Below are 25115 nucleotides of genomic sequence, written 5' to 3'. Positions count from 1 at the left end.
AGCTCGTCTTCTACAGAAAAAGCAAAAAATGCTCCTGCAAGGCAAGTAATGACTAATAATGAGATGCAGTCTTCAACTTCCTCTGCTATTTTGGGCAAACATCCCACACCCCTCTAGTGCCCCCTCAGCTGTTAAGCTACATATGGATGTAACTTCCTGGATGTAACTTCCAGAAGTATTGAAGAAGCATCAATTCAGATAATAATAAAGGCACAGATTTTTGATGTTTTAGCTGATGTAGCCCTCTGCATCTTTCCTGGGTTATGCTCATTCCTTGCCCACAGAAACCTCTTCCTCTGCAAACTCAAGTATATCCAAAAAATAACCACCACATTTCTGGGAGCCTGTACTGGTATTAGGTTTACAGTGGGACTTAATGTTTATCTTACAGGTATTTTCCAACCTGCCAATGCCCAGCAGTGCCTCCTGCCTCATGGACAGGAGCCCTGCAGGGCTGAGGATCTCTGCTGGCAGAGAAGTGCTCCAGTGTATTTTCTGTGCAGCTCTGGTCATCCAACTATACCTTCCACAAAAGGAGTCCCCAGTTTCTCTTTCATGAAAGCTGAGTATTTGCCCTTTTATTTTCCTGTTGGCTTGTGCCTAGCCCATGAAGAAATTATCTCTCCCATGCCTAGTTAGGAATGTATTCAGAGCAGGATCAGCAATCAAACCACTGTCACCAAAGGCTGGACTGGATATGCAGTAAAACCAATTGAGCATGCAGTGAGTTTAGAGCAGGTTTCTGAACTAAAACTGTTGCTCAATATCCCACATTGCACCTGCAAACTTTTTCCAGAGTGCTGTACAATGTGACATGGCTACAAAATCTGACAGGAATGGTCCCTATTTGAAAAAGGGCTACCAGAAGCTGTTACATGAAGTTTGAGTGATTTTAGTACTTTTTTAACCACAGAAAAATAAAAACATTTGAAACAAGGCATTCCTTTGGGCCCTGAGTTCAGCCAATCCTACAGAAATCTCCTTTTATATCACTATTAAGTGAAAGGGTAAGGGGGAGGCAATCCTGCTCCTCCTCACTTATTCCAAGAAACAATGGGCACAGACATTTTCTTCCTGCTACAGAGCCACAGTCAATTAATTTTGTTTAAAAAATTTGTATGGTTAAGCTTACAATAAATAAAAAGATTTTCTAGCAGTTCCTTTAGGCTTCTGTGGTAATGGTTAGTCACCTACAGCAGTGACAGGCTGGATAGAAGTTGCAACATAAACCCAACATGAATTACTATGTTGAAATATTTTAATTCCAAACTTGAGATCAGAGAATATTTTTCTCCCATACACACAAAGGCACAAAGCAGCATGCATAGCCTTGAACAAAGATACCAGAGAGGGGACAGCTTGGAGTCACCATCTCGAGGTAAAAAATACAGGAGTACATATACATAGCAATAAACAGAAAAGCCTTTATCTTTTACATATGTGCATACACACACACACATTTTCTGTATGGCTTCATATACATTCTGAAACTACTGTCATTGTGGTATATGATTAAGTTATCATGAACTTTGAGAACACATCAATTCTTCTACACATCTTCATTTGTGGCATACTGCATCCAGAGGTTCTGATGTCACACCTTCCTCCATACTCTATTACCTCTTCTTCTCTCCAACCCCTTCCCAAAGGCTGAATTTAAAAATTATGATAAATTTATCTTTAAATGCAGCTGAAAAGTCAGTGGAGGATGAATTTGGCATCCCCTTAACTTATGTGTGTTATAAAAAAGTGATCTGGATAGGATCACTGGGTCAGTGATAAAAACCTGCAGATACTCAGGAGAGAACATAGTTCTGAAATAAATAGGAAGGCAGGAAATGAAAGGATCTATTTTTTAACAGTCAACATTGATCCCTGCAACAAGGGGGAAGAAGCTGAGATACAATTTCAGTTCTTTATTTATGTGGTCAGTCTAATAGAGTCAGTTTTAAAAAGGAAAAACCCAGAAAATACAATTTATCTCCACAGCATCATAACCATGAAAGATTTTAATGTCAAAGAGCTGAGTCAGCACTGGAGTGTGGCTGAAGAGAGAAACTATGGAAGGAACCAAGAGCTTACCATCAGAGCAATGCAATAATCTGTTCTGGATCAGGCCACACCCCTGTACCTACTCTGGAAAACAATCTATTTTACCCAATGCAGCAGCTGAATCTTAAGAAGGAAAGGCTGATATGTAACATGCTGATTATTACAATGCTCTATTACAATTCCTTACAGGAATAGCAAAGAGCTGCTAGGGGTTATGAACTTCATGCCATCCTAGCACCAAAGGAAATGTTCCTAATTGTGACTGTCTCAGGTTTCTTACTCAGAAAGAAAAGCTCAACATGCTACTTAATTTTGTCAACATGGTCCATGCATCTGTGCTGATTGACATAATCACTATTTGCTGCATCCTTTTTTCAAAAGATTTTAAACCTCACAGGGAAGCCAGAATCCATGTATTGTAAGACATCACATTTCTGTTTAACCCCTGAGCCCAACTCCTCTTTGGGTGTCCTGATCAATCTTGATGTGAAGGTACCAGAGAACCAGTTTCATGCTTGTGACATATTCACTGCTAAAAGTTGACACCTCCCATCCACTCAGCTTCCTGATTTCAAGAAATTGGGCTTTATGTGCCAGAAATTGGATATTATTTAACTTTCTTCATTACATCAAAAGCACTTCAGTACCAAGTACTCTCTTCCTGTTATGTATTTGCCATAGTTATGACCACCATAGTGTCCCCTCTGTGTTGGGGAAGTTCTCTGTCCTTCACAGGTAAACTTGACAACTTTTAGAGCTGTGCAATATTCATAGTGCACTTCAGTCCAAGGGAATAGATAAATAATCCAGCTGAGGAGAACACTGTCCCCTAGCTGTACAACCCCTCAGTGGGATAAAGATCCCATCATTCAGCAGCTGACCTGGCAGCTGCTCAACACAGATTCTCAAGACCCCTAACTGCAGCACCAAACATCACCATTACCATTTGGGCAGCATTTTACCTTTTTTGTTCCCAGTCCTAGACAAACAAAAATGTCCTGTTCTACAATGCTATTTCCCAGTCCCATCCAGTCCCACCAGTCAGATCTCTAGTCTCCAAGCCATGAGAAATAATTCACTAAGGAACTCACAGTTATATATTAAAACAAAAAAAAAAATAGAAGAGGCTGGCAAGGACACAAACAGAGTGCCAAAAATAACCATCTAGCCACCTATTTTCATTGCAAAAATCAGTTTCCTCCCAAGGGAACATGAAAACCATCCAAACAGAAGCTGCAATAACCTGGTAAAATCCCCAGTGATGGGAAACACCTACTTTCCATTGTGCACACACTACTGAGGCTCTGCTGCTGCTTAGATGCACGTGTCCTTGTTCAAAAAGGAATTATGACCCTTAACCTAATTTACACAAGAATGGAGGTCAAATTGCTTCACCTGTGTGTATCTACTTATTGCACACCTTTTTCTGACAGAACTTCTATCCCTTATCAGGGAAACACAAAAGAGAGCTACTAAGGGAAAGGCAGCAGATGGTGACAAGACAGCCAAGATTGCAATGAGATCTCTCAAAGTAGACAAAGAGAGTCTCTCCAAAGCCTAAGACTGCATTTTCAGCCTCTTTTCCTAGCATTTGCATGTAAAAGATTTCAACAAATTCTAGTAGTAAAGAATAAAAAAATCCAAATATATGCAAATACATGAAGAGTACTGAAAAGGCAGGTTTTGGTGTGGAGTTTGGGTTTGGTTGGTTTGGTTTTGGGTGGTTGTTGGGTTTTTCTTTGAGTATTACAAGCACCTGTCCATTAGGCACCTCTAGTGCCAGCTCTTGCCAAGAGAGCATGCTGGTGCACTGCTGCAGCACCCCGTGCCTGTCAGATTTCTTTCATGACTGCAGTAAAGTGTCGCTTCCCATCTAAATACAACATGGACTCTGAAATAAAGGGGAGAAAAGAGAGAACCACATTAGTAAATGTGTATCAATACTCAGCAACTACAACTAAACAGACTGGCAAAAAGAAGAAGTAATCCACACTGTCATCAAAGCATAAAATCTATAAAATCTATCTATTGCCATGCAATCCTGATGAATTATTTAAATGCCAATAGCTCATCTATTAAAATGACCAGTGTTCTAAGAGAAACAAATTTTGTAAAAAATCTTTTTTTTACAGAATTATGATGACAACATATTAATGGGATACTTGCCTCCATATGTCTTAGGTACAACTTGTGGGACCTCATTTTCTGATATAAATGTAAAATGGAAAATATTGGTCGTATGGTGCTCCTTGGTATTTGCATTGTAAACTTCACTGTGTACTCGAATTTGGATGTAGTTTTTTTCTGTGTAACAGACCTATACAGTTAAAACAAGAGTTAGAGATTGTAATTTATCAGCAGTGCTGAAAACTGTAACAGATTTCATTATATCATTTAACAAGAAAAGTCACACACTCTCATAACATGTTGTTCATTATCAGTGAGTAACATTGGTGATAACAAAGACAAGGTTTGCTCCTTTTCAAAAGGAAATCAACTCCTACCTGTCCAGAAAGCAGTAATAAGGATCCAACTTCTACTGGCTTCTGAAACATGATATCATCAACAGATACAATAAAGGGTCTGGAACCCCTGAGAAAACAAAAGAGAAATTTCTTCTCATAAAAGAATAAAAGGGATGTTTGCAAAAATTTAAAATATCTACTTGTCAGCATTTTAATGAAGGTCATTAGAGAATAAATCTCTTCTTAAACAGAGGCAACAGAATAGTAAGGAGTTATGTCATCATTGGAGGAAATCTCTCACATCAATGAAGTACACACTTTCTAAAGATACATTATTGCATCTTATAACTTACACTTGCTGGACAATCTTCATGCCATCATTGCTCAGGCATAAGTTTTTCAAGCACTGATACAAACCACTTAACTTAATATCAGGCTTTGCATACCCCATTAAACTTATACATAGGCCTTGCTGGGTGATGACTTCAGTCACACTTCCTAAGCTCAAGCAGTTAACAGAAGAAGTTTAGAACCCACTCCTCTTGTGTACTAAATGCAAAGATGCAATATTTATTTAATAGAATAAATATGTTATATGGTTATAAAGTCTATCTCAATAGCTTGGTAAGATAAATGAAAACAGAAAATTGATGTATTTTTTTTCTTGACAAGTAATGCTTAAAACCCAAGCTCCAAGGAGAAAGATGCCAATCTCTTTGTAAATATGATAGATGCTCCAAGTACAGCAGCACTGTGCACTAATAGTGCACGATTCCACCAGACACCTAAGTATTTTCAGCTCAGATTGTCATTAGGTTGGTTAGCTTGGGTTCCCCATCTCTGTGTATGAGCAAAATGCTCTGGATTATATAAATATTGAAGGTCCACAACTCACCCATAGCTGCAAGCAGTTGCCCATCCCAGTTCAAATGCCTTTCTCATGAGAAAACCCCCAAAGATCCTATTGAAGATGTTCCGTTCCTGCACAAAGAAACAAATACCAAATGCTTTTCAAAGCCTTGTGTTGAAGTCTGCAATTCAGTTCACAGTATTTAACAGAAGTCCCAACACCTGAATATATAAAAATCACTACTGAAATATGTATGCAAAATTCAAAATGCCCAAGGCAACTTTACTTAGTAGGAGCTCATCTGACTAATTTGACAGCATAAGATAACAATTCAAAATTGTATCAGCAACCAAAGGCAAAACTTTTTGCAAACACTTTGCAAAGGAATTTCTTTACACAGAATGAACAGTCTGGTAAGAAAACAAGGTCATTAAAAATCATCCATTTTGCAGGGGTAATCCAACCAAATAACAAAAAACTGGCAAAAGAAACTAGGCTCTAAATTTCAAGGACTGCAGAAGCCAAACAAAATAATGGTTTGATTATTCTTAGGCAAAAACTCATAGTCATAGAATGGTTTGGGTTGGAAGGGATCTTAAAGACATCTAGTTCCAACCTCCTTGCCATAAGCAGTGACACCTTGCACTGGACCAGGTTGCTCAGAGCCCCACCCAGTCTGGCTCTGAATGTTTCCAGGGATGGGGCATCCACAAATTCTCTGGGCAACCTGTTCCAGAGCCTTACCACAATCACAGTAAAAATTTCTTCCTAATACCTATTCTGAACCTCTCCTCTTTCAGTTTAAAGCCATTACTCCTTGTTCTTTCACTGTGTTCCTGTAAAAATTCTCTCTCAAAGTTACTTAAGTAACTTTCTGTAATACATTAATATTTTTCAAAATACCTCAGGATGGCAAATCTCCAGGCCTTTTAGCTTTGCATCTTCAATCCACACTGAATTGGGTGGTAATTTACGGCTCCGGAAACTCACTGTCCTTTGGAAGAGACAATAAACTTTACAGTCCACAGAATTAGCAGAATTCAGCATGCCAAAAAAGCAGAAACAGCAAATGCAGACACATACTAAAAAAAGCCACAAAAATATAGAACACCAAAATAAACCCAAAACAGAAATGGTATCACTAAACAGTGTTCCAGCTGACCTTGAAACCTTATCTAAAGCTGTCCTTCGATTTGTTACTGCAATAAACTTATGCTCCTGATCTTTCAAAAACTTCTGCTAATGTGCAAGTTTATGTGAATGAAGAGGCTTGAGAAAGGTACATGAAAGGAAAGATGAATCACAACCACAAAGTGCGCTCTTTGTCAGAAAAGCCTTGCTCTGTTTTTTAAGTCATAATAGGAAATAAAAGCACACAGTGAGCTAATGGAATAATTCAACATCAAACACGCAGAGAGTTTTTGAAGTTTTCAAACCCAGACAGAAGTACAACCACTAATTTTAAGAGAAAGCAGGTCTGCCCTTGGTAAACAGCTTCAAAAATAACAATTGTATAGGCTAATAAGTCACAGAAATGATAAATTATTGTAAATACAACACTGCACTAATGTAATTAAACATTGTTCTATCGCTGTTGGCATCAGATGACTTCACACCAATCTCAAGTATAAGAAAAGTATGCCAACAACTCCCTCAAATAATGTTGTCAAGTACTGTATTTAAAACACATTGCAAGGTTATTTGGTTAAAAGGTGACCAGTTCCTGCCCTCACCGTTTTTTAAATTAGATATCATGGCAGAAAACTGATTGTGCAAGTCATGAGTGCAAAACCATTCAATTCTCTTATCTGCTTAAACATTATTAACATTTTTCCTCAAAATTATTCCTAACAGCTTGTTTAGAACAACAGAAGACTGCTCTAAGAGCTGCAGATTTCATATCAAAGTTTGTACCTGCATTTCAAATAAATTGCCACCGAATTTAAATGAGCATTTATTGCAGACTAATCTGTTATGAATGCCCACTCAAAAGGCAATTTTCTCTTCCACAAGATGTTAGTTCTCCTTCATCCCTCCCCTTCTTGCCTTGGGTCCAGTGTATTAAGGAATATGTCATGCACAATGTTTCTTTCTTCTGCAGTGGGAGCCATTTTCAGTAAGGAAGCAGTGCTGAATTCAATCCTCTTCAGCTTGTTCACTGAATATTAAAAAAAAAAAAAAACCAAAACCATAGTGTTAAAGTTCAAAGAAAAAACAAATAATGGCTCTGAAGATTTTAACCTGAAATCAACCATCTTTCCATTTATTTTTCCTTTTCCCCCATAAGTTAAAAGCTGTAACTTCATGGTGCTATAGATCCAAAGAGAAATTTGGCTCCAAAGAGAGTTTTGACTGCAGTGAAATAAAAATAAAGCAGAAGTTCACTAGTACCTCACCAATGTGATGAAGAACTTCTACACATATTTTATGACACCCACACACTGTTCCTACAGACAACTTGAGTACTGCCCTCAAAGTACAGAACATATTTAACAAGAAACCGTACAGAACAATCAGCTTCAGGTTTTGCCAATGGCACAAAATGAAAGTTTATGACAGAACTCATTACCATAGGCTGCAGTGATTGAAATTTTAGCTTAAAAGATCTTCTGTCCAGTTTATTCAGTCTTCAGTGTTTTTCTAATTCTCCACTTAAAAACCCCAGCTTGAAACAAATGAGGATGGAGCTACATGCTCCTTCCTCTGCTCTCCCCCTTTTTTTTTCCCTGAGTTTCTTTCCAAAAAGAACATGGGGACCCAGACAGGTGAGGAGCTGTGACATCCTGCAGGCCCACCATGGGGTAATCAGCTGGCCAGAGTGTTAGGAGCCCCTGTGCTGCACTCAGATCCAAAGCAGGGGGAGCATCTTGCCAAGGGAGAAGTCCAGAGGGTGTGCAGAGCACGTCAGGAGTGTCTGTCAGTTTAGCCAAAGAGTTTCCAAGCATGTGGTAGCAGGCTTTTCAACTCTCTTACTCTACTGACACAAATGAGACAGAACAAAACTCTGATTTTAAACAAATTAGGAACATTTCTAAGTAGCAGAATTCCTGAACTTTTCTTCCTCCCAGCTATTAAGTTGAAACTGAGGCAGATGTGCATACTACCAGGAAATATGACATACATTCCCCTTGCTTGAAGATTTCTTCCTCCTCAGGGCTCTCAGGAATGAGTGGATTAACAAATGCTGGCCTATGGACAGGAAGGTATTTTTAAGTTACAAATTTTACAAGAATTTGTCCCATAAATACATTGTAACAGTCTTCCATTTCTGCTCACATACACAGTACAAGATGAAATTACATACTTCAGGTTACATGATAAAAATAAATATGGCTGCCAATACAATATGACATTAGCTTGAGGTCTGAAGAGGCAGTTAAATGATCCAACCACCACCTGGTGCAATCAGGAAAGACAAACTAACACATCTATGGTTCTTAAGAAGCTAAAATTGTACTCATAAATTATAATGAAAATTGTTCAAGAATAAAGCTGTTCAGAAACTCAGCAAATGAAACGTGATGATCAAGGATAGTTTAAACCAAAACTTGACTGGTACCATTCCTCCTGGAATAGAAGAAGCACAGTGCTGGAGCCAGCAAGTGTTTTTATAATCTACATGCTCCCTTGACAGCCTTATCAACAGCCAAAAGCTGTTTACCACGTGTACCACTTATCAAAGGTTATGACATGCCTTGAGCACAACATTTCTATGTTTATTCTACTGCAAAAATCAGTTTACTTTAACCTAATTATATAACATTTAATTATTTGCACAAGTAAAGACAAACACTTATTTTCAAGAACTGTTCTTCCCCATAGTTTCTAATTATTATATTTTAACTTTCAACATTTATATAAATGCTGAGAACAACATACATATACATACATGCACACACACAGAGACCTGCTGAACAATTCACCTCTACCCCTAGCCTTTACTTGGGGTGGCAACAAGAGGCAGAGAGGTGCTTTTTTCTTACAACAAACTGATCTTTCCTGGTTTGCTAAACCTCTGGATTTTGGACATCCACCAGCTCCTTCTCCATCACAGAGCTCACTTCCCCTCGGCTCAGCACACATCAGCTCTCCTGGCCAAGCCCCAAGCTGCTGAAATACCAGTTTCCCAAAGCCACACAATGCTGTTTCTGTGGGGCTACAGCCAAACTAACATATCCTGTACCTCTCTGAAGGGTTTTGACCTCACATAAATACCCTCCTTATATGGACAGAATGCTTCCACAACACAGCTGGCCTGTGGCCAGCTAGCTTGTACAACAGCCAAGGAAGTTTGCATCTATCTGCACAAGTCCATGTAGTCTTGTCCTCAGTCAATCTGCTACTGTGTAATTACATTAGGCTTGATGTCATTATTTTGAAAAATTAGTCTTTAAAATGGGAACCATAATATAATTTGTTTTCTTAATGTATAGTATATTCACTCTTTCTAGGTTTTTTCCTTCAAATCTGAAGGGAAAAAATCTAGAAACTACTTCTAATGTTATCAGGACCACATAATTATATCAAGTAAAACCCCTTCATTAAACATATCTTTTTAAATACAAGCAATTATTTCAGCTAATTAGAAACAGAGAAATGTTTATTACTTGGGCAGGCTATATAGGAAAGAGGTAAGAATTACAGCCAATTTTTCTGATGCTGAAGTCATAAACCTAGAGGGCAACTGAGAAGCCTTTTAATCCAATAGCTAAGGAATTATAGGGAAAGTAAAACCAGAAAAATAACAAAATAAATGTCTGGGGTTTTTTTATGTTCTGTGGGAATACTTAACAGTTTCATTTTAGTTACACAAGCAAGTTTTAACCTGAATTATTCTGATTACACCTATTAAGTGTCTATTAGGGAATTAATGGTATTAATCACTCAAAGACTATTTAACCACTGAAACTCAATCATTAATTCTAACAACTACTAGAATGCAGGTGGGTTTCTAGCAGACTCATTCACTTCTGTGTTCATTCAGAACAGTCACTTAAACACACAGAAAAATCTGGTTTAAAAAAAAAGGGTCAGATCCCAAGACTACCAGCAATTCTTGGTATCATGACTGCTAAAGTCTGAAGCTTGTCACAGGAAAGTTAACACTTGCAAGCAGGAAGTATCAACTATGTGGTTTATTTACCACCTACATTATATGGTTCTACACATACAGAGCAAGCTGCCATGTTTGCCATTTTCAGCACAGCAGAAGTCAGGAAAGTTTTCCCATCCTACAAATTACCGTTTGTTCTCTGGGTCCCGGGCCACCATGACAAAGGTTGCATCTAACACAGGGCTGTAATCACCATCATGTTGCTAAAAGAGACATGGAAAAATACATTACTGAGCTCTAAAATTGGAAATGTGCTTAGCAAGCTATTTAGTTGACATAAACCATTCAATCATACTGTTAATTCTGCTTACTTTCACTTTCTGTCATTCCTTCCAACACCTCTCACAATCGGTCAAAGATAAGGAAATAATAAAAACTTTCATTTCAGGAATTCTGCAATGTAAACATTTACCAGGGAATGCTTATTAAAAACTTTGAGCAGGGAGGAGAGGAAATCAACACTGTCATTGTAAAAGGACCCACTTTACCTTTACTCTGAGAAATGCCATAGTTTTTTTTTTATATATACCACTAATTGCCACTAATGCCAGCACTGTAAGGAGTTCAGAACAAAAAGGTGTAACATTAGCTTCTACATCAGAGACTTTACTTAAGGAGAACAACTGAATTTAAAAAATGTACCTGTTTACCTGAATTATCATAGAATCACAGAATGATTTGGGTTTGAAGGAACCTTAAAGACATCCTGTTCCAATCCCCCTGCCATGGGCAGGGACACCTTCCAAGATCAGATGCTCAAAGCCCCATCCAACCCAGCCTTGAACACTTCCAGGTATGGGGCATCTCTATTTCTCTGGGCAACCTGTTCCAGTACCTCACTGTCCTCACAGTAAATAATTTCTTCCCACTCTCTCATCTAAACCCATTCTCTCAGTCTGAAGCCATCCCCCCCTTGTCATGTCACTATATGCTCCTGCAAATTTCCCCTGAGGCACCTCATGCCTGTTGTAAGATGGAGAGAAGTCCCAGGAACCAACCTGCAGCATGTGCATCCTCACTTCCATGGAGGTCTTCCCAACCCAAGAAACATTGCCTGTGAATTTGATGTCACAGTCTGGATGTATAATCTTCTGGCACAAATCTACAAGACAAACATTAGGGGTTACTGGAGACAGATCACTCACAACTAATACTTGACAGGCCAGATTTCCTAGGACCTTTATGTGATCAGAAAGTGGCAACACACACAAAGACAACCCAGAAAAGACAGTTGGTTCAAGGGACTACACTGCTTGTCTGCAGTTTCTGCCTCTGCAGACTTTTGAAACCAGAACAGGAGTAGGAAGGAGACACAGAGGTGGACAGCAGATCCAAGGGAGTGTTCAGCAGAGCAGGCAACACAAGCAAGGTCCAACTCACCAGAACAAACTCTGTTCAATAATGAAGCTAAGAATCTGCACACCAAAATAAAACTAAACACAAAAGCGCAGGAACCATTAAGTTGCATTTTGAAGGGAAATGACATGAAATGCTGAAAAGCATCTACAGAAGCCTCTTCCAACCTCTTGTCAACAAAAGCCAGAAAACTTCAAAGCTAAAACAAGATGAAGTGAACTAAACAGGAGTGAAAAAGGTATCCTCAATAACAACCATGAGAAGGCAGTAGCTGATGAAAGAGTAAGACAAGCAGATGAAACTATTGTATTTACTAAATTGCCACTTACTGATTTTATCCACCAGAGCTGTAACTATGGACAAAGGAGACCTTTGCTGCATTTCCTGCTTGGTGTGAGTGTAGCAGATAAGAACTGTGAAGAGATCAAAAATGGAGCCAGCTCTTTAGCAAAAACTTAAGTGGAGCAGATCAAAGTCATCTTTGCAAAGCATAAGAAAACACAAACTAAAGTATCCTACTATAGGAGAGCAGAGCTTCCACATCTTCATGTATGTAACACATGGGATTGCTATAAAGAAAACAGCAGCAGCTACCTCAGTTCTCTGCATATTTACTTACTACAAAGATAAATTTAACTAAGCATTTTAAACCAGCTCATCACTTGACTTCCAATCCCACACAATCTCTTCGCTCTACCTCAGCAGCTCCCTGTCTCAGACTCTCCTAGTTTCTGTTTTGATTTCATGAAGGCTGTCCAAGGATACATGCTATCTGAGGACTTTTTAAATACTGATTCCTTTAAAGAGGTGGAGATTAAATAAACTGTGCCTTACAGGCACAAAACCATAGTCAGAGGTATTTATCACACTGCAATTACTACTAGGCAAACCACTACTTAAACTAATTAGCTTTGTTCATAAGAGGACATCCAAGTAAATAGACTCCTTGGAGTAATTCAAGGCTGCAAAGATGTGGTTTTTTCCTAGTGTTCATGTAATTTTCACTCAATACAGATCTTCATTATCAAAAGTACCTGTCTTGTACTTACTGAGATAAGAGAGAAGGAATCCCCATATGGACCATATACACTTCAGAGTTGGACTGAATGATCCTTGTGGGGCCCTTCCAACCAGAATATTCTGTGATCTGTGATCTGGAAGATCTCCATCCTTCCCAGTAATCTAAGATTTTTTCCCCTATGCTTACTGAAGTCACAATTCTAAAACCTGTTAAGCCTATCAACTTATTGTATCAATATGACCACCCTGAATATTGTTTAACTGGGACAGAATCTTGATGAACCCAAAACAATACATCCCCAGTGGGACTGACTGAAGCCCAGTATGACTGTAAACAAAGTAAAGGCATTCTGTGCTGTCACAGGAAAAAAATTAGATCTTCACAGATTTCTGAGGAAATTAAACAAGGCACAGAATGAAAAACAGGCTCATCTCATCTGACAATGTACATGCATTTATTCACTCATTCATTTCTTTCTCTGCCTTCCTCAATTTTGTCCATCTGAACTCTCAGAAGGAACAGAAAAAAGATGTCCTATTCACAACTTCCCCTTATTAAGTACTTAATTCTTTGTCAAAAAACTCCATCAAAAAGTTCCCAACCAGCTATGGAACTAGGATGAAGGAGGAAGTCACGTGGTAATGTTTTAAGAAAAAATATCTCCCAGTTCTATTAACAACCTCACACTTATTACACAAAAGAAAAACATGGTAAACCTTTCAAGACCACAAATAAGTACTCATTAAATAACTGAGTTGGTTTTACCCTTAACAACAATTTGCAGAATCCAAGAACTTACCTCAACTGTTTTTAATTTGTTCTCAATGGATACATGACATGCTTTCCAGATTATACTCTCTTATATATAATATAAAGATATTTGCATCTCATTAACTGTTGGTATTTGTGGCAATTTTGGTTGAGATTTTTTTTACAATTTAAAAAAATCCTAAGTTTTCATTTTTAATATGCACTCTGCAAATTTTCTCTGAGTTCACACTGAAAATGCAAATTCATAATTTGGGATCCCCTTTCAGTAAATTATTTTTGTAGCTGGTCCTTTAAAAATCTGACAGAGGCAGGAAGCCAAACAATTTTGCATCCATCTATTCTTCATCATCCTTCCTTCTCTTTCAGTACCAGTGTCTTCTTTTTTTCCTTCCTTCTGAGATGGCAGAATTATGGGTTTCCTTCCAAGGCCCTACTGTGTCACACCAACCAGTGCTCAGCAGTAATCAAACTCACTTTGTGCAGCCTTTACAAAGGCATAGGTACATACCTCCTAAACTGTCGAGATCTTCAAGTATCCTTCCAAACCTGCAATATAGGAGATTGACAATGAAATATTTACATATATGGCAAACAGAAGTTAACAGTTTCCTGTAGGTATAACATGGTTGCTTTGTTACCTTACACTGTTGTGTACATTCAGGTATTTTTCTCTTATTTCAGGCTGACTTCCTAGAGGCAGAATAACTTCCAAGTAGCTATCCTTCATTCTCCTAGGAGGGAGATCTTCCTGCCGTTTTGCCAGTAAAGTATGGAGAGCTTTTCTTTCTTGCATTGCTTGCACATGATCCCTGGTAAGAAAAAAACCTTTACTCTGAAGTACAGCAAGAGAACTGAAACCCTAACTAAAAGATGTCACATCAATGATGATCAAAGTTAAAACCAAATCGTAGATATAGCAAGGCACAGTGAGCGTGCCTTGAAAAGAAAGTGAAATGCACAAAATGACAGATCTTAAGCAAGACTACTACAGAAATCTTTTAAATAGTTTGTGTACAAGTGGCAAGCACATACTCCACACTAATGAGATGAACAAATTCTGAATGCTACCAAAATCATTCCCCTTGAAAAGAACAGATCACACATAATTTAACCTATGAGATTTTGTGCATGTCTTCCAGAGCTACAGTACCACACATCTTCCACACTGCCAATTTTAAAGGACTGACCACCAATTTACAATCTCTCTCAAGAAGTAAAGTAGATGCACAGTGCTGGCTAGCACTAATGATGAGTGAACTAATCTCCTAAGACTTGTCATCATCCACAGGTGAATTCAGTTCTAAAAACTGATCCTTTGCAGCATCAGTTCTAAGAGTAAGCTAAAAGACAAAGAAAACTAACCTACTTTTGCTTCTCTCTTTCTACACAGACATCTTAAAATTATAGAAAATTACAGAAAGAAACAACACAGAAAAGGGAGAACAATTCCTTCAGAGTTGCTTTTCCACTTCTTTCCAATCCACCACATTGGTTCCTTGCACAGGTATCTATCTACAAGATGTAAGTCTTGCCCAACATGGTCTCTTAACTGTTCCAAAGTTTCCTCCCCTTAGAAGTGCAACCTGACTGAATAAAGCAAGTATTTCATAACATCCCTAGAATCTATACCCATCTATTAAAAGCCTAAGGGTTAAACATGCAACAGTTCTGGTTGCATAAAGCCAAGCAGTAAGCAAAAATATGGATCCATTTCATAGAGCAAGAGAATGCATAAAACACGAAGCAACCAAACTTAATGTAAATTTCTGGATGCGTGCCATTCCTTCAAGTTGTGCTTGCTGCATTGCTGAGATTTCAGTGACATTGTGTTTAACAAATTTAAAAAAAGAAGAAGAAGAAATAAAGAAAACAAAAAAAAACCTTTTCACCAAAAAGAAATTTTGTCTTATGTTTTGACTTTGGATGAATTCTGGGTATTAGCCACTTAATATGAAGGTTTGCTTGGCTGAGTATTACTTCAGAAAGTCAGGCTTCAACATATTTCTATTACCTCTTTTCTGTTTAATAAGCTTCGGGAAAATGCAAATAATCCATGATCAAAGAGAGTGAAAGTGAAGCAGAAAACTTCAGTTAGTTTCATTTGTTTGTTTGTTTTAAACATTAGATGTGGTTTACCTCATCTGGGAAATATGACTACCATGCAGTTTACAGGAAACAGAAAGATAACAGCCTCTGCAGAGGGTTAATGTTAAAAGTTATGCCACTAAACAGAAATGGAATATTACTGGATGACTAAGGAAAGATGCAAGGTTCAAGATGATGCATCCTAATGCTCTTTAAGAAAGTTTTTTCAAGTTCTTTCAGTGAAAGGCTTAAAAGAAATTAATCAAAAAGTAAATCAGAAATTTGTCTACAAACATAAAGAAACCTAACAATCAAAATTTAACTATATTCTGTTTTCACCAGCTCCATCCTGGCTCCTCTGAGATCAGCAGCAGAATTCTTGACTTCCACTTCAGAATGTGTTCTTCAATATGCAGAAGTATTAGGCTCAAAGCAGTAACATTTTTCAACAGACAAATACTGTTACACACTGCAGTACTACTCATACAGTAACAATAATTCATCTAAATATTAACTAGCACCTCCCCTAAACATCTTGATAAATGTTTATATATTTCTGAAACAGCCACAACCCCATCTAGACTATATTTAACAATGAACAGATTAATAGTTTTAACTAGAAGTACAAAAACAGAATAAACATGTAAGCAAGGATAAGAATAAACACGTACTTCTTTTTCATAACAAATACAAAATGCCACTGGCCATTACAAGAGAAATCACAAACCAAAGTCTCCTTTTAGCAAAATCAATGGTTAAAGATGTTCCTCCAACACACATTCCCCCTCTCTCCCAGCATTCCAGACATGTACATCAGTCCTTCCCCAGCTCCCTTTTCAGGACCCCTATCAAGCTGTTCCTCACATTTGTCCTCTTTAGTCATTCTGTGGCCTAACTCAGTTAAATCCCCAGCTGTTCAGTCTCCACATGTATCAACTCTTTGTCACTCTATTTTTAAAGTGGACTCTCTCAGGCTACACAATCCATGTCCACCAAACCTCTCTGTATTTAACCTGTCATTCTCAAGCATTCCCATCTGTGGTCTCCCTGGCTTTACTTCTTCATTAGTGAAAGGATCCATTAATCTGCAAACCATTTCTGCTGTATTTTGTACAGCATGAGAGAAGTACCTGTCTAAGAAAAACACTGCTGTGGTGATCTGGCCTGTCTGCTCTCCCTCCAGGATGGGAAAAGTGGGGGAAACAAAATAGATGGAAGATCAAACTTGACCAGAGCCCTCCAAAATCTCGAGTTTCAAAAGGCATATGGCATCATTCCTCCTCAGCCATTCAGGGATGTGGGAAAGGCTTTTTCATAAACAATTTCTAGGGCCCTTTCTAGCTGACTTGATGAAAAGTTCAAGCCCCCTCATGCTTAGATACTACTCTTACTAATCAAAAATCAGGTTCCCAGATTCAGGCATTTTTGTTAGGATGACTGAAGCTGTGTTTAGATAAACTGAGTCAGAAGGCCTGGACACATCCAGGCACACCTCTCTTCATTTCCCTATCACTGCACAAAGTGGGAAAAAAGAGCTCAGCAAACACAGTCAAAATTAACAAAACACATGGGACCAACCAAACTGCAATGTGTAATTCCTCCAGACTGCTAAATTGACTTTTCCAGACTGTAACAGCAGAGGGTTACAGTCAACTCTGGCTTATTCAATGTAATAGAGGAGGAGGAAAGTAACTTAAATAAAGCCAAACCAGCAATTATTTAAAGTATATGTAAATTAATCAAAAATTAAGTTAGTGCAGACAAAGGAAATGCTCAAGATGCTCCTGATTAAGGACACCCAGACCCCAAGCTGACAATTTTCCAAAGAGACACAGGTGCCATTCAGAACCAGCCTGGTACACAGTGAACAAGCTCAGCTACCTCTGAATCCAGTGCAGGAGAAATCCACCAGGCAGGCAACCCACCTAGAGATAACTCAGGAGGTAACAGCAACACAGCATTGACAGCCAGACTCTATAGCTCCTAACTCCCACCAGACTCAAAGCTAGTAGGACAATCTGGTAAGCACCAAGATCAGATATTTTGTTTCTACCAGAGAAATCTTAGAAATTTGTGATCCACAAAGTATCAATGCAGAAGCTTTGTTTCAATTACCTTTTAGTGGGATCTTTTATTTCCCCTGACAACAAGCTAACTATTGTTAACTTTCACTACCACAACCCTGAACTCCACCTTGGTTTCACAAATGAAGTAAAATAGATGTAATGCACACTGTACCTCCAGTTGGTAGATGCTCCCACTATATCCCTCAATTTGCTCCGCACTGGAAAAAAAAGAAATCAAAGCAAATCAAGCTTAGTTCTGCAAGTGATAAACATGAGGTTGCCTGGTGTTAAAGGCAAAATCCTCATCCCAGAACAGGAAAATTAAGCAAACTCATGCAAATAGCAGCCCAGAAATGAAAGTGTGGCCAAATTGAATGCTGCTGTTAGTAGGCATATCACAGGAATGGGCTGAGTAACATGATGCCATAGCTTATTGCATATAGTCAACAAAGAGTGTTTGTTAGGGCAATCAGTCACCTCCAGTGCTAATTAACAGCTGAAAGACAGCATGCATCAAGATTAGATTGGGGAATTTTGATGTGAAAATATTAAGCCTAAACACAAACTGTGGAGATAACATAAATCAGAAAGTCATAGAAGAACATAAAAGGGAACGGTGCAGCTGGGAAATGGAATGAGGAGAATACCAATTAAATAATCCCACCCACGAAGGCAGGCAGTATCAGCAGACTGGTTCTTGCCAGCGAGGATTCATAGCCCAAATTTTTAGCAGTCTGAAAGAACACAGTGTTAAGACACTGAAGACAGGCCTGTACAATTTATTCTGGCCCTGTTTGCACTCTCAGAGTTAACAGTAATTCTGCACAAGTTTTTCCTAAAGAATAATGTACATAAGCATCTTCTCTACTCTTTCTCAAATGAGATTATTAGGTGTGCTAAGGTCCCATCAAATTTACCAAACTACTTCATGGCTGGTGAATGTTGGCTATTTGGAAACATCTGAAAACAAGCAGCAACAATTCCCAAGCTCAGAAGAAAAGCTGAGAATTGTATAGAAGAGATCCCTTGCTTATATACAAAGATCTTTTATACCAGGAGGTTCAACTGTTGGGGACACATCAAGGAAGAGCAACCAAAAAATATCCAGAATTTCATTGATGAAATTTCATTGGTGAAATTGAAAGAGGCTGCTGGTGAGTCACAAGCTGATTCTTTATCAGGCTTGGCATTTTTCAAACTAAATGCCTGATCAGAGTATTCACAGTGATCAGCAAGCTGGCCTATAAACCCTGGAGGAGCCTAGCTGAATTCCTAGGATTTAAATCACATTCCACTCTCTCAGTCAGATCCACTCAGCTCTGCTGCCCTCCTCCTCAGTCACTTCAGCTTCTGCCCAAGTCCCCCCACACCACCACTAGTGCTGTACCCCAAAGCTCCCCTTCCCTGCTCCTTCCCTGCAGCACCCTCAGCCCCTGTCCCTGCACTCCCAGCCTGTTTCTGCTCTGCCTGCCTGCCCGAGAAGCACCAGCCTGAGCCAGAGGCAGGCAAGGGAATGACTGCAGCCAGCACATGGATCCAGTGACTCACCAACAGCCAGCAAACACCAGTGTCCACGCCTGACCCCAGCACCAGCTCTGGCACCCTAACAAATCTCTCATTTGGAAGCCAATTCTCACAAAATTTGTGGAAATATGTTTCTCTTTGAGACTGGTGGCTCATCTATTTTGGTTGACATCAACAAAAGGTTCTGGAAGATGAGGAAGACAAGAAGATAGGCACACAAAGACAAAAAATAGATTGCTTAGACCTCATTTCTTTAGAAAATTAGGCTAAAAACATGTTTTGAAATTAGAAGACTTCTACTACTAATTCTAAGAACAAAAAAATTTCAAGGAGAGAACCTGATTGAAAATCTTGAGAGTTGACTTCTTTTGGAAACAGGGAAGGTCTGATTCCTTTTTCCTTAAGCAGCAGCAGGCTTACAGAGTAGGTATTACTGTCTTGTTACTCATACTCCACCTGTGAAGCTGCCATAGCATGCCTTTGATCAACACAGTGTTAGCAGAAACACTGTTACAGCTTCTAGAACACAAAACATCAAGTTTTCAACAGTGTGCAGACTGTGCTGGGATGGACAGGGAATAAACAGCACTTTCTCTTTGTTTAAACTAAACTCATCTTCCTTTTCATCTCTAGAGGTAAAAAAGCTCTGAAAAAAAAATCTCGGGTCCAAACCTGCAAAAATATCTACAAGCTGTTAGTCCCATTTAATACATCTGATTTCAGTTTTAGGCATAAAAACAAATATTTTCCAGGCCAATAAAACATTAAAATGTTTATCTTGACAATAAAAGGGACAAAATGTAAAGTGTTTCTAAATGTTGGAAAAGCCATGTAATTATGAACTGTAAAATGGACAAAACTGTCCATTTTACAGTTCATAATTACATGGCTTTTAACTTTTTCCTTTTTTTCCTTCTGGGAAGACCATCCTGCTCTTCTAGATATTAGAAATTTAAGTAAGTAACAACAGAAATTTAAGTAAGAAAATTAAGCACAAAAATCTATAAGCTATTTCTTTTCTTATCTGGCAAATGTCTCAAGTGTGTAAAACAGTTATAGCAAATGGGGCCTCTCCATAGTGCTCACATAGCATATTGCACAGTATCTCCTAAACTGGCATCAGTGGATCACCAATGCCACAGCAGCAGGGTCTGAGTTTATTTGCACTGTGCTGTGGAAAAGGACACGAGGAGGGCAGCTGGACAAGACACTGCATTCACCTCCACCAGTGAGATCCATGCCCCTCGTGCTGATGCCTCCCCAGCTGCATCCAGATTCAGGGAGAACACCAGCTTTGGTACAGAGCTTGCTCTGGACTGACGTGAAGGACACAGATTCAAATGTCTAAAATGAAGCCAAGTACTGCAGGAGCAGCTGCAGTGAGAGATTTTGTAACCCACAAGCCTCTTAGAAACGTTTTATCCAGCACCATAGACATAGTGTGCTGACAGAGATTTAGTGCAACACTGCCACAATTCAGACCAGGACCATTCACCAAAGGCAAAGGGGCTTTAAGCAAGGCAACAGAGAAGAATAACAGCACCTCATTTTTCATCAATGCTAAAGTAAGGAAAAACAGTAGCTGAGTAAGTTTAGTGTTATAGCAAATATTTTAATATGTACAAATTACCACAACACACCATTATTCACATGAATGGGTGACTGTCCTGTGGAGTACAAAACACAAGTTAGATTAACAGTGAAAAGAAACAATGCAATTTACACCTACTAAGGAGTTACCTGATTATTCTACCTGCTTCCGGTTCTGCTTAGGCAGATGTTCCTTAATTTTAGTAACTGCAGGCAATCTATCCTTGCCTGATTTACAGTCAGTGTCCTTTTGTTTTCAACTCAGTTTGTGCTTTCCTTTCAAGCCAGCTTTCCAGTTCTCTGTCTGAGTCTGTGTGGCATCTGCTTGCAGTGTATCCCCAAACAATTCTTCAAACTCAGGGCTACCATGTACTGTTGACAAACAGTGTTAACTTTGGAAAGACTATCTGTAGCATTTTTCAGGAAGTGGGATGAGAGTTTTTTCAGAGGAAAATTCCAAAGTCCTGCTTTGTGTAGCCTTTGGGAAAGCCATGGAAGAAGTGAGGGCATTCACAATGGGAACCCAAAATTGTGAAAAGGAAGCATGTGAAAAACAAGTAAGAAAAGTCTTTGGTTTTTTGTGAAAGCATGGATATCAAATTGAAGGTATAGTTTACACAACACTAGAATAGTTTACATATCAGCAAAACTTTGAATTTGAACAATTTTGAAACAGAATCTCAAATATTTACAGTTATTGTAGTCCACAAAATATTAGTACCCCTTGGAGTACCAGGATGACCTCACTGTTTCACTGTTTTTGCTGGCCTTCTAGATGTCATCATTTCCAAATCTTCAAATAAACACTCAGGGCAAGCTGCAAGTATGCAACATCATGTATCTTTGCTTCACTCCTTTAACCTCCTAAATTGCCATTTATTAACAACAATGAAAATAAGTTCTCTAACAACAAATAACCCTCATTTTCTCTTTTATTGGATAACCAGTAACTGTTGGTGTCTTCTGTTTAGAAAACAAAGGAAAAAAGAAGATCTCAGAAATAAGCAGAACTCCATGAAGGAATTACTTGTAAGTGGCTCCAGCCTTTTTCCTCCTGCCCTTTTCAAAGTACAAGGGATTGGAATGCAAGAAAATCTTTTCTAAAGCTTCTGAAACAGGAGCATTATGGTTTATTACTATTGGAGCACTGAAACAACCTTTCAATACAAAGCTCTATTGACAAGAGCAATTTCATGAGGCAATGCTGCTGATCCGATTTAAGGATTTCTACAAGTTTGTGAAATTGACAGGATTGATGGATTAAAAGTTCTGTACAGCATTATTTCCCCTCAGTTCCCTATTTCTTGGCCATTCTCTCCAGTCTCATTGTACCTATCTGCACACATGGGCTTTCTATCAAGACCCAAGCTGAGCAGCAGTTATGCTATCAGAAAAGAACCAAGCTCTGCCAAGGCTGAAGAACCAGAGGAGCCTCTAAATCTGCAGTTTCAATGATTATGGATATTTGTGCCATCCACCTCCAAACATCCAGTGATTGTCTGCTGCTTCCTGCACACTACTACTATGAGCTAACAGACAAGGGCAGGGCACATTCATTATCCAAACCATACTAATACATGGAGGGACATCACCTGGAAAAATAAACTCCTCAGTAACATCATGAAATCTTCCAGAGCACAGCCATCTACCTTACCTTCAGACATGTCAGGTAGCCCTGGGGAGGCACTGGTCCCAAAAGTCAGTGTCCTAGCCAGAACAGAAGGAAGCTTCCTCATGATGCACAACCTATAGGCAGAGCAGAAGAATTTAGTGTCATTAAAAATAATCCCACAAAAAGAATTTAGGATTTAATTTTGGAATTATTCTGGTGGTTTCAGAAACACCAGTCCTTATTTTCAGCTTGATTTTTAGAACTAGATACTATCAGTGCAACAGTTCCAAGACAGTTGAAATTCCAACTGATACCTTTTGTTATCTATAAACGGGAAAGAAGAATGCTTCACTGGCAGTAATTGTTTTCTTCACTGACTACTCAGATGCCCCAAGACAACCAACTTAGACTCAACAACAGCTTCTACCCTGTAGCATCTTAACACAGATGGGGTCCATGTGCCTCCAGGAAATCATCCATGACCCTAAACATACACTTCTCCTGCACTTGGCTGGTGTGCATAGCAGTGGAAGGAGAAATATACCAAAAAAGATTTCACAAGGTATCACAAGCAGTTCCATTCAGCTAAGCCTGGTTTTCTCCTCCATGGCTTAGTGCTGCAGAAATTCAAAAAAGCCTAAAGTGCAGGATATAAACCTCTTAGCCATTAAGCAAGAAGGAACAACCGTGAAACCCTTCAGAGAATGTAATCCACCCACAATTCACTAAGTGTTCTTTCTACAAGGTAACTAGCCAGCACTACTCTTCTAGGCAAACATAACTGTGCTAACACAAAAACACACAGAGGGTGTGTAAATCCCCTTGTGACAGTTCACAGCATCATCCTGACAAGGAATATGGATTGCTGGTCCTTTCTTCCTTTGGGACTGAGGTTCTACCTCAAAAAAGGAAAGGTGGCAGATCCTCAGGCACCAACAGAAAAGCAAGGCCATTTACACATCTCTCTCTCTCTCCCCTTCATGCAAATTTACACTATCTACACATATATATCATGTACACACAAGCCTTCACTGTCTGCAGATGTTAAGTCCTCATGGAGGACTTAAAAGAGTAAACGGGAGCACAAACACACACACACACACACAAAAAAAAAAAAAAAAAAACAAACCAACCAAAAAAAACTCCGAAGGCAGCGGAGTCCCGTATGCACAGGAATGACGTGGGGGATGGCGATGTGAAACGCCTCTGTGAGTGCTGCAGCCCTTGGGCTCGGCGTGTCACGGCAGGGCCAGCAAACGCCCTCCCGGCACAGCCGCAGCCCGCAGGGCCCCTTCACGCCCGCCCGCGGCCCCAGCCCGGCCCAGGCGCCGCGCCCGAGGCCGCGCTGCCCGCGGCGCTGCTCAAGTTTCGGGGTGCCCCGCCCTGGCCGCGCCCCAGCCCCTCATGGCGGAGCGTGGCCCGGCCGCGGAGCAAGGGTCGGGGCACGGCCTCCTTGCCCAGGCCCAGGCCCAGGCCCGGGTCCGCCGGGAGCACCATCTCCCCCGGCCGCCATTCCCCACCCGCGCCGGAGGACGCGCCTTACCGGGTGGGCAGCATGGTGCTCGCCGGGGCTGTCACCGCGGGGCCGCGCCTGCCGCAGCCACACGGTCCTCCCGCACCGGCCGCTCCCGGCTCGCCGCGCACCGAAAGGGCTCAGGGCCGGCCGCAGCTGGAAGCACTCGCTCCGCCGGGATCCCCGCGTGGCACCGCCGGCCCCGGCCTGCCCCGTGTCCCCGTGGCAGCGCGGCCGCTCCCCGGGGCGGAGGTTGGGGCAGGACACCGTTAGTCGTCGGGCGGGCCCGGCAGAGCGGGCGGGCCCTGCCGGGACTCGCTCTTAATAAACATCGTTATTTTTTCTTTTTAATGCTCCGTTTTTTCACTGTGCCGTGAGGAAGGCGGGCTGGCGGCGCTCAGCTGGGCGCTGTGCCCGGAGCCTGAGGCGCGCCCCAAGCCGTCACACGGCCGTGGGGAACACGGCCTCCTGCCCCGGCCCGTCACTTGGTGGCACTGCTAGGGAAGGTAACTGAGAGGCTCGGAATTTCCTAAGGAGAAGAGGTTTAAAATCTTGAAGAATGACGTTATTAACTCTGTGCAATTCCCTGAAAGGAGGGTGTAGCCAGGGGGGGTCAGCCTCTTCTCCCAGGCAACCAGCGACAGGACGAGAGGACATAGTCTTACCCTGCACCAGGGGAGATTTAGGTTGGACATTAGGCAGAGCAATTTCTTCACGAAAAGGGTGTTTAGACTTTGGAATGAACTGCCCAGGGAGGTTGCTGGAGTCACCGTCCCTAGCAGTGTTTAAGAAAAAGACTGGGTGTGGCACTCAGTGCCGTGATCTGGTTGACACGTTCGTGTGCGGTCACAGGTTGGACTCGATAATCTCAGGTCTTTTCCAACCTAATTGATTTTGTGAAACTAGAGCTGTGTTAAATAAGCTGTGTGCTTTGCACTGGCAAATAATCAACAAGTTCAATTAATCAGATTTTTTTTTTTATTCCTGGGAGCTGGAGAAACTCAGAGCAGCGATGACACGGGGCCTGCACTGGGGTGTGTGAGAGGGGCAGCCCTGGCTCTGGGCCATGACACCCCAGAGCCCATAAGGACCAGAGC

General features: G+C 40.3%; 1 protein-coding gene across 6 annotated transcripts; it reads right to left on the bottom strand.

Annotated features, from left to right (window-relative positions):
* Nucleotides 1-1240: 1240 nt before the first annotated feature.
* On the bottom strand, nucleotides 1241-24564 carry ACOT9 (acyl-CoA thioesterase 9). 6 transcript variants are annotated; one of them, XM_077172225.1, is made up of 16 exons: nucleotides 24049-24564; nucleotides 22548-22639; nucleotides 20944-20970; nucleotides 17952-17997; nucleotides 14267-14437; nucleotides 14137-14174; nucleotides 12166-12249; nucleotides 11479-11582; nucleotides 10610-10683; nucleotides 8489-8556; nucleotides 7414-7525; nucleotides 6271-6361; nucleotides 5413-5498; nucleotides 4557-4644; nucleotides 4219-4369; nucleotides 1241-3943 (listed from the first exon to the last, which is right to left on the bottom strand). In XM_077172225.1, the coding sequence occupies exons 1-16, from the start codon at nucleotides 24060-24062 to the stop codon at nucleotides 3885-3887; spliced, it is 1305 nt and encodes a 434-aa protein (XP_077028340.1). In that variant the 5' UTR covers nucleotides 24063-24564; the 3' UTR covers nucleotides 1241-3884. The 6 variants fall into 6 exon arrangements, with proteins under 6 accessions (XP_077028340.1, XP_077028344.1, XP_077028348.1 ...); XM_077172229.1 differs by lacking the exon at nucleotides 24049-24564 and adding an exon at nucleotides 23639-24003; XM_077172233.1 differs by lacking the exon at nucleotides 20944-20970.
* Between the last annotated feature and the right edge of the window lie 551 nt (nucleotides 24565-25115).

This window comes from Agelaius phoeniceus, chromosome 2, assembly GCF_051311805.1.
Source record: "Agelaius phoeniceus isolate bAgePho1 chromosome 2, bAgePho1.hap1, whole genome shotgun sequence".
Lineage (NCBI taxonomy): Eukaryota > Metazoa > Chordata > Aves > Passeriformes > Icteridae > Agelaius > Agelaius phoeniceus.
This window is presented reverse-complemented; position numbering and strand designations above follow the sequence as displayed.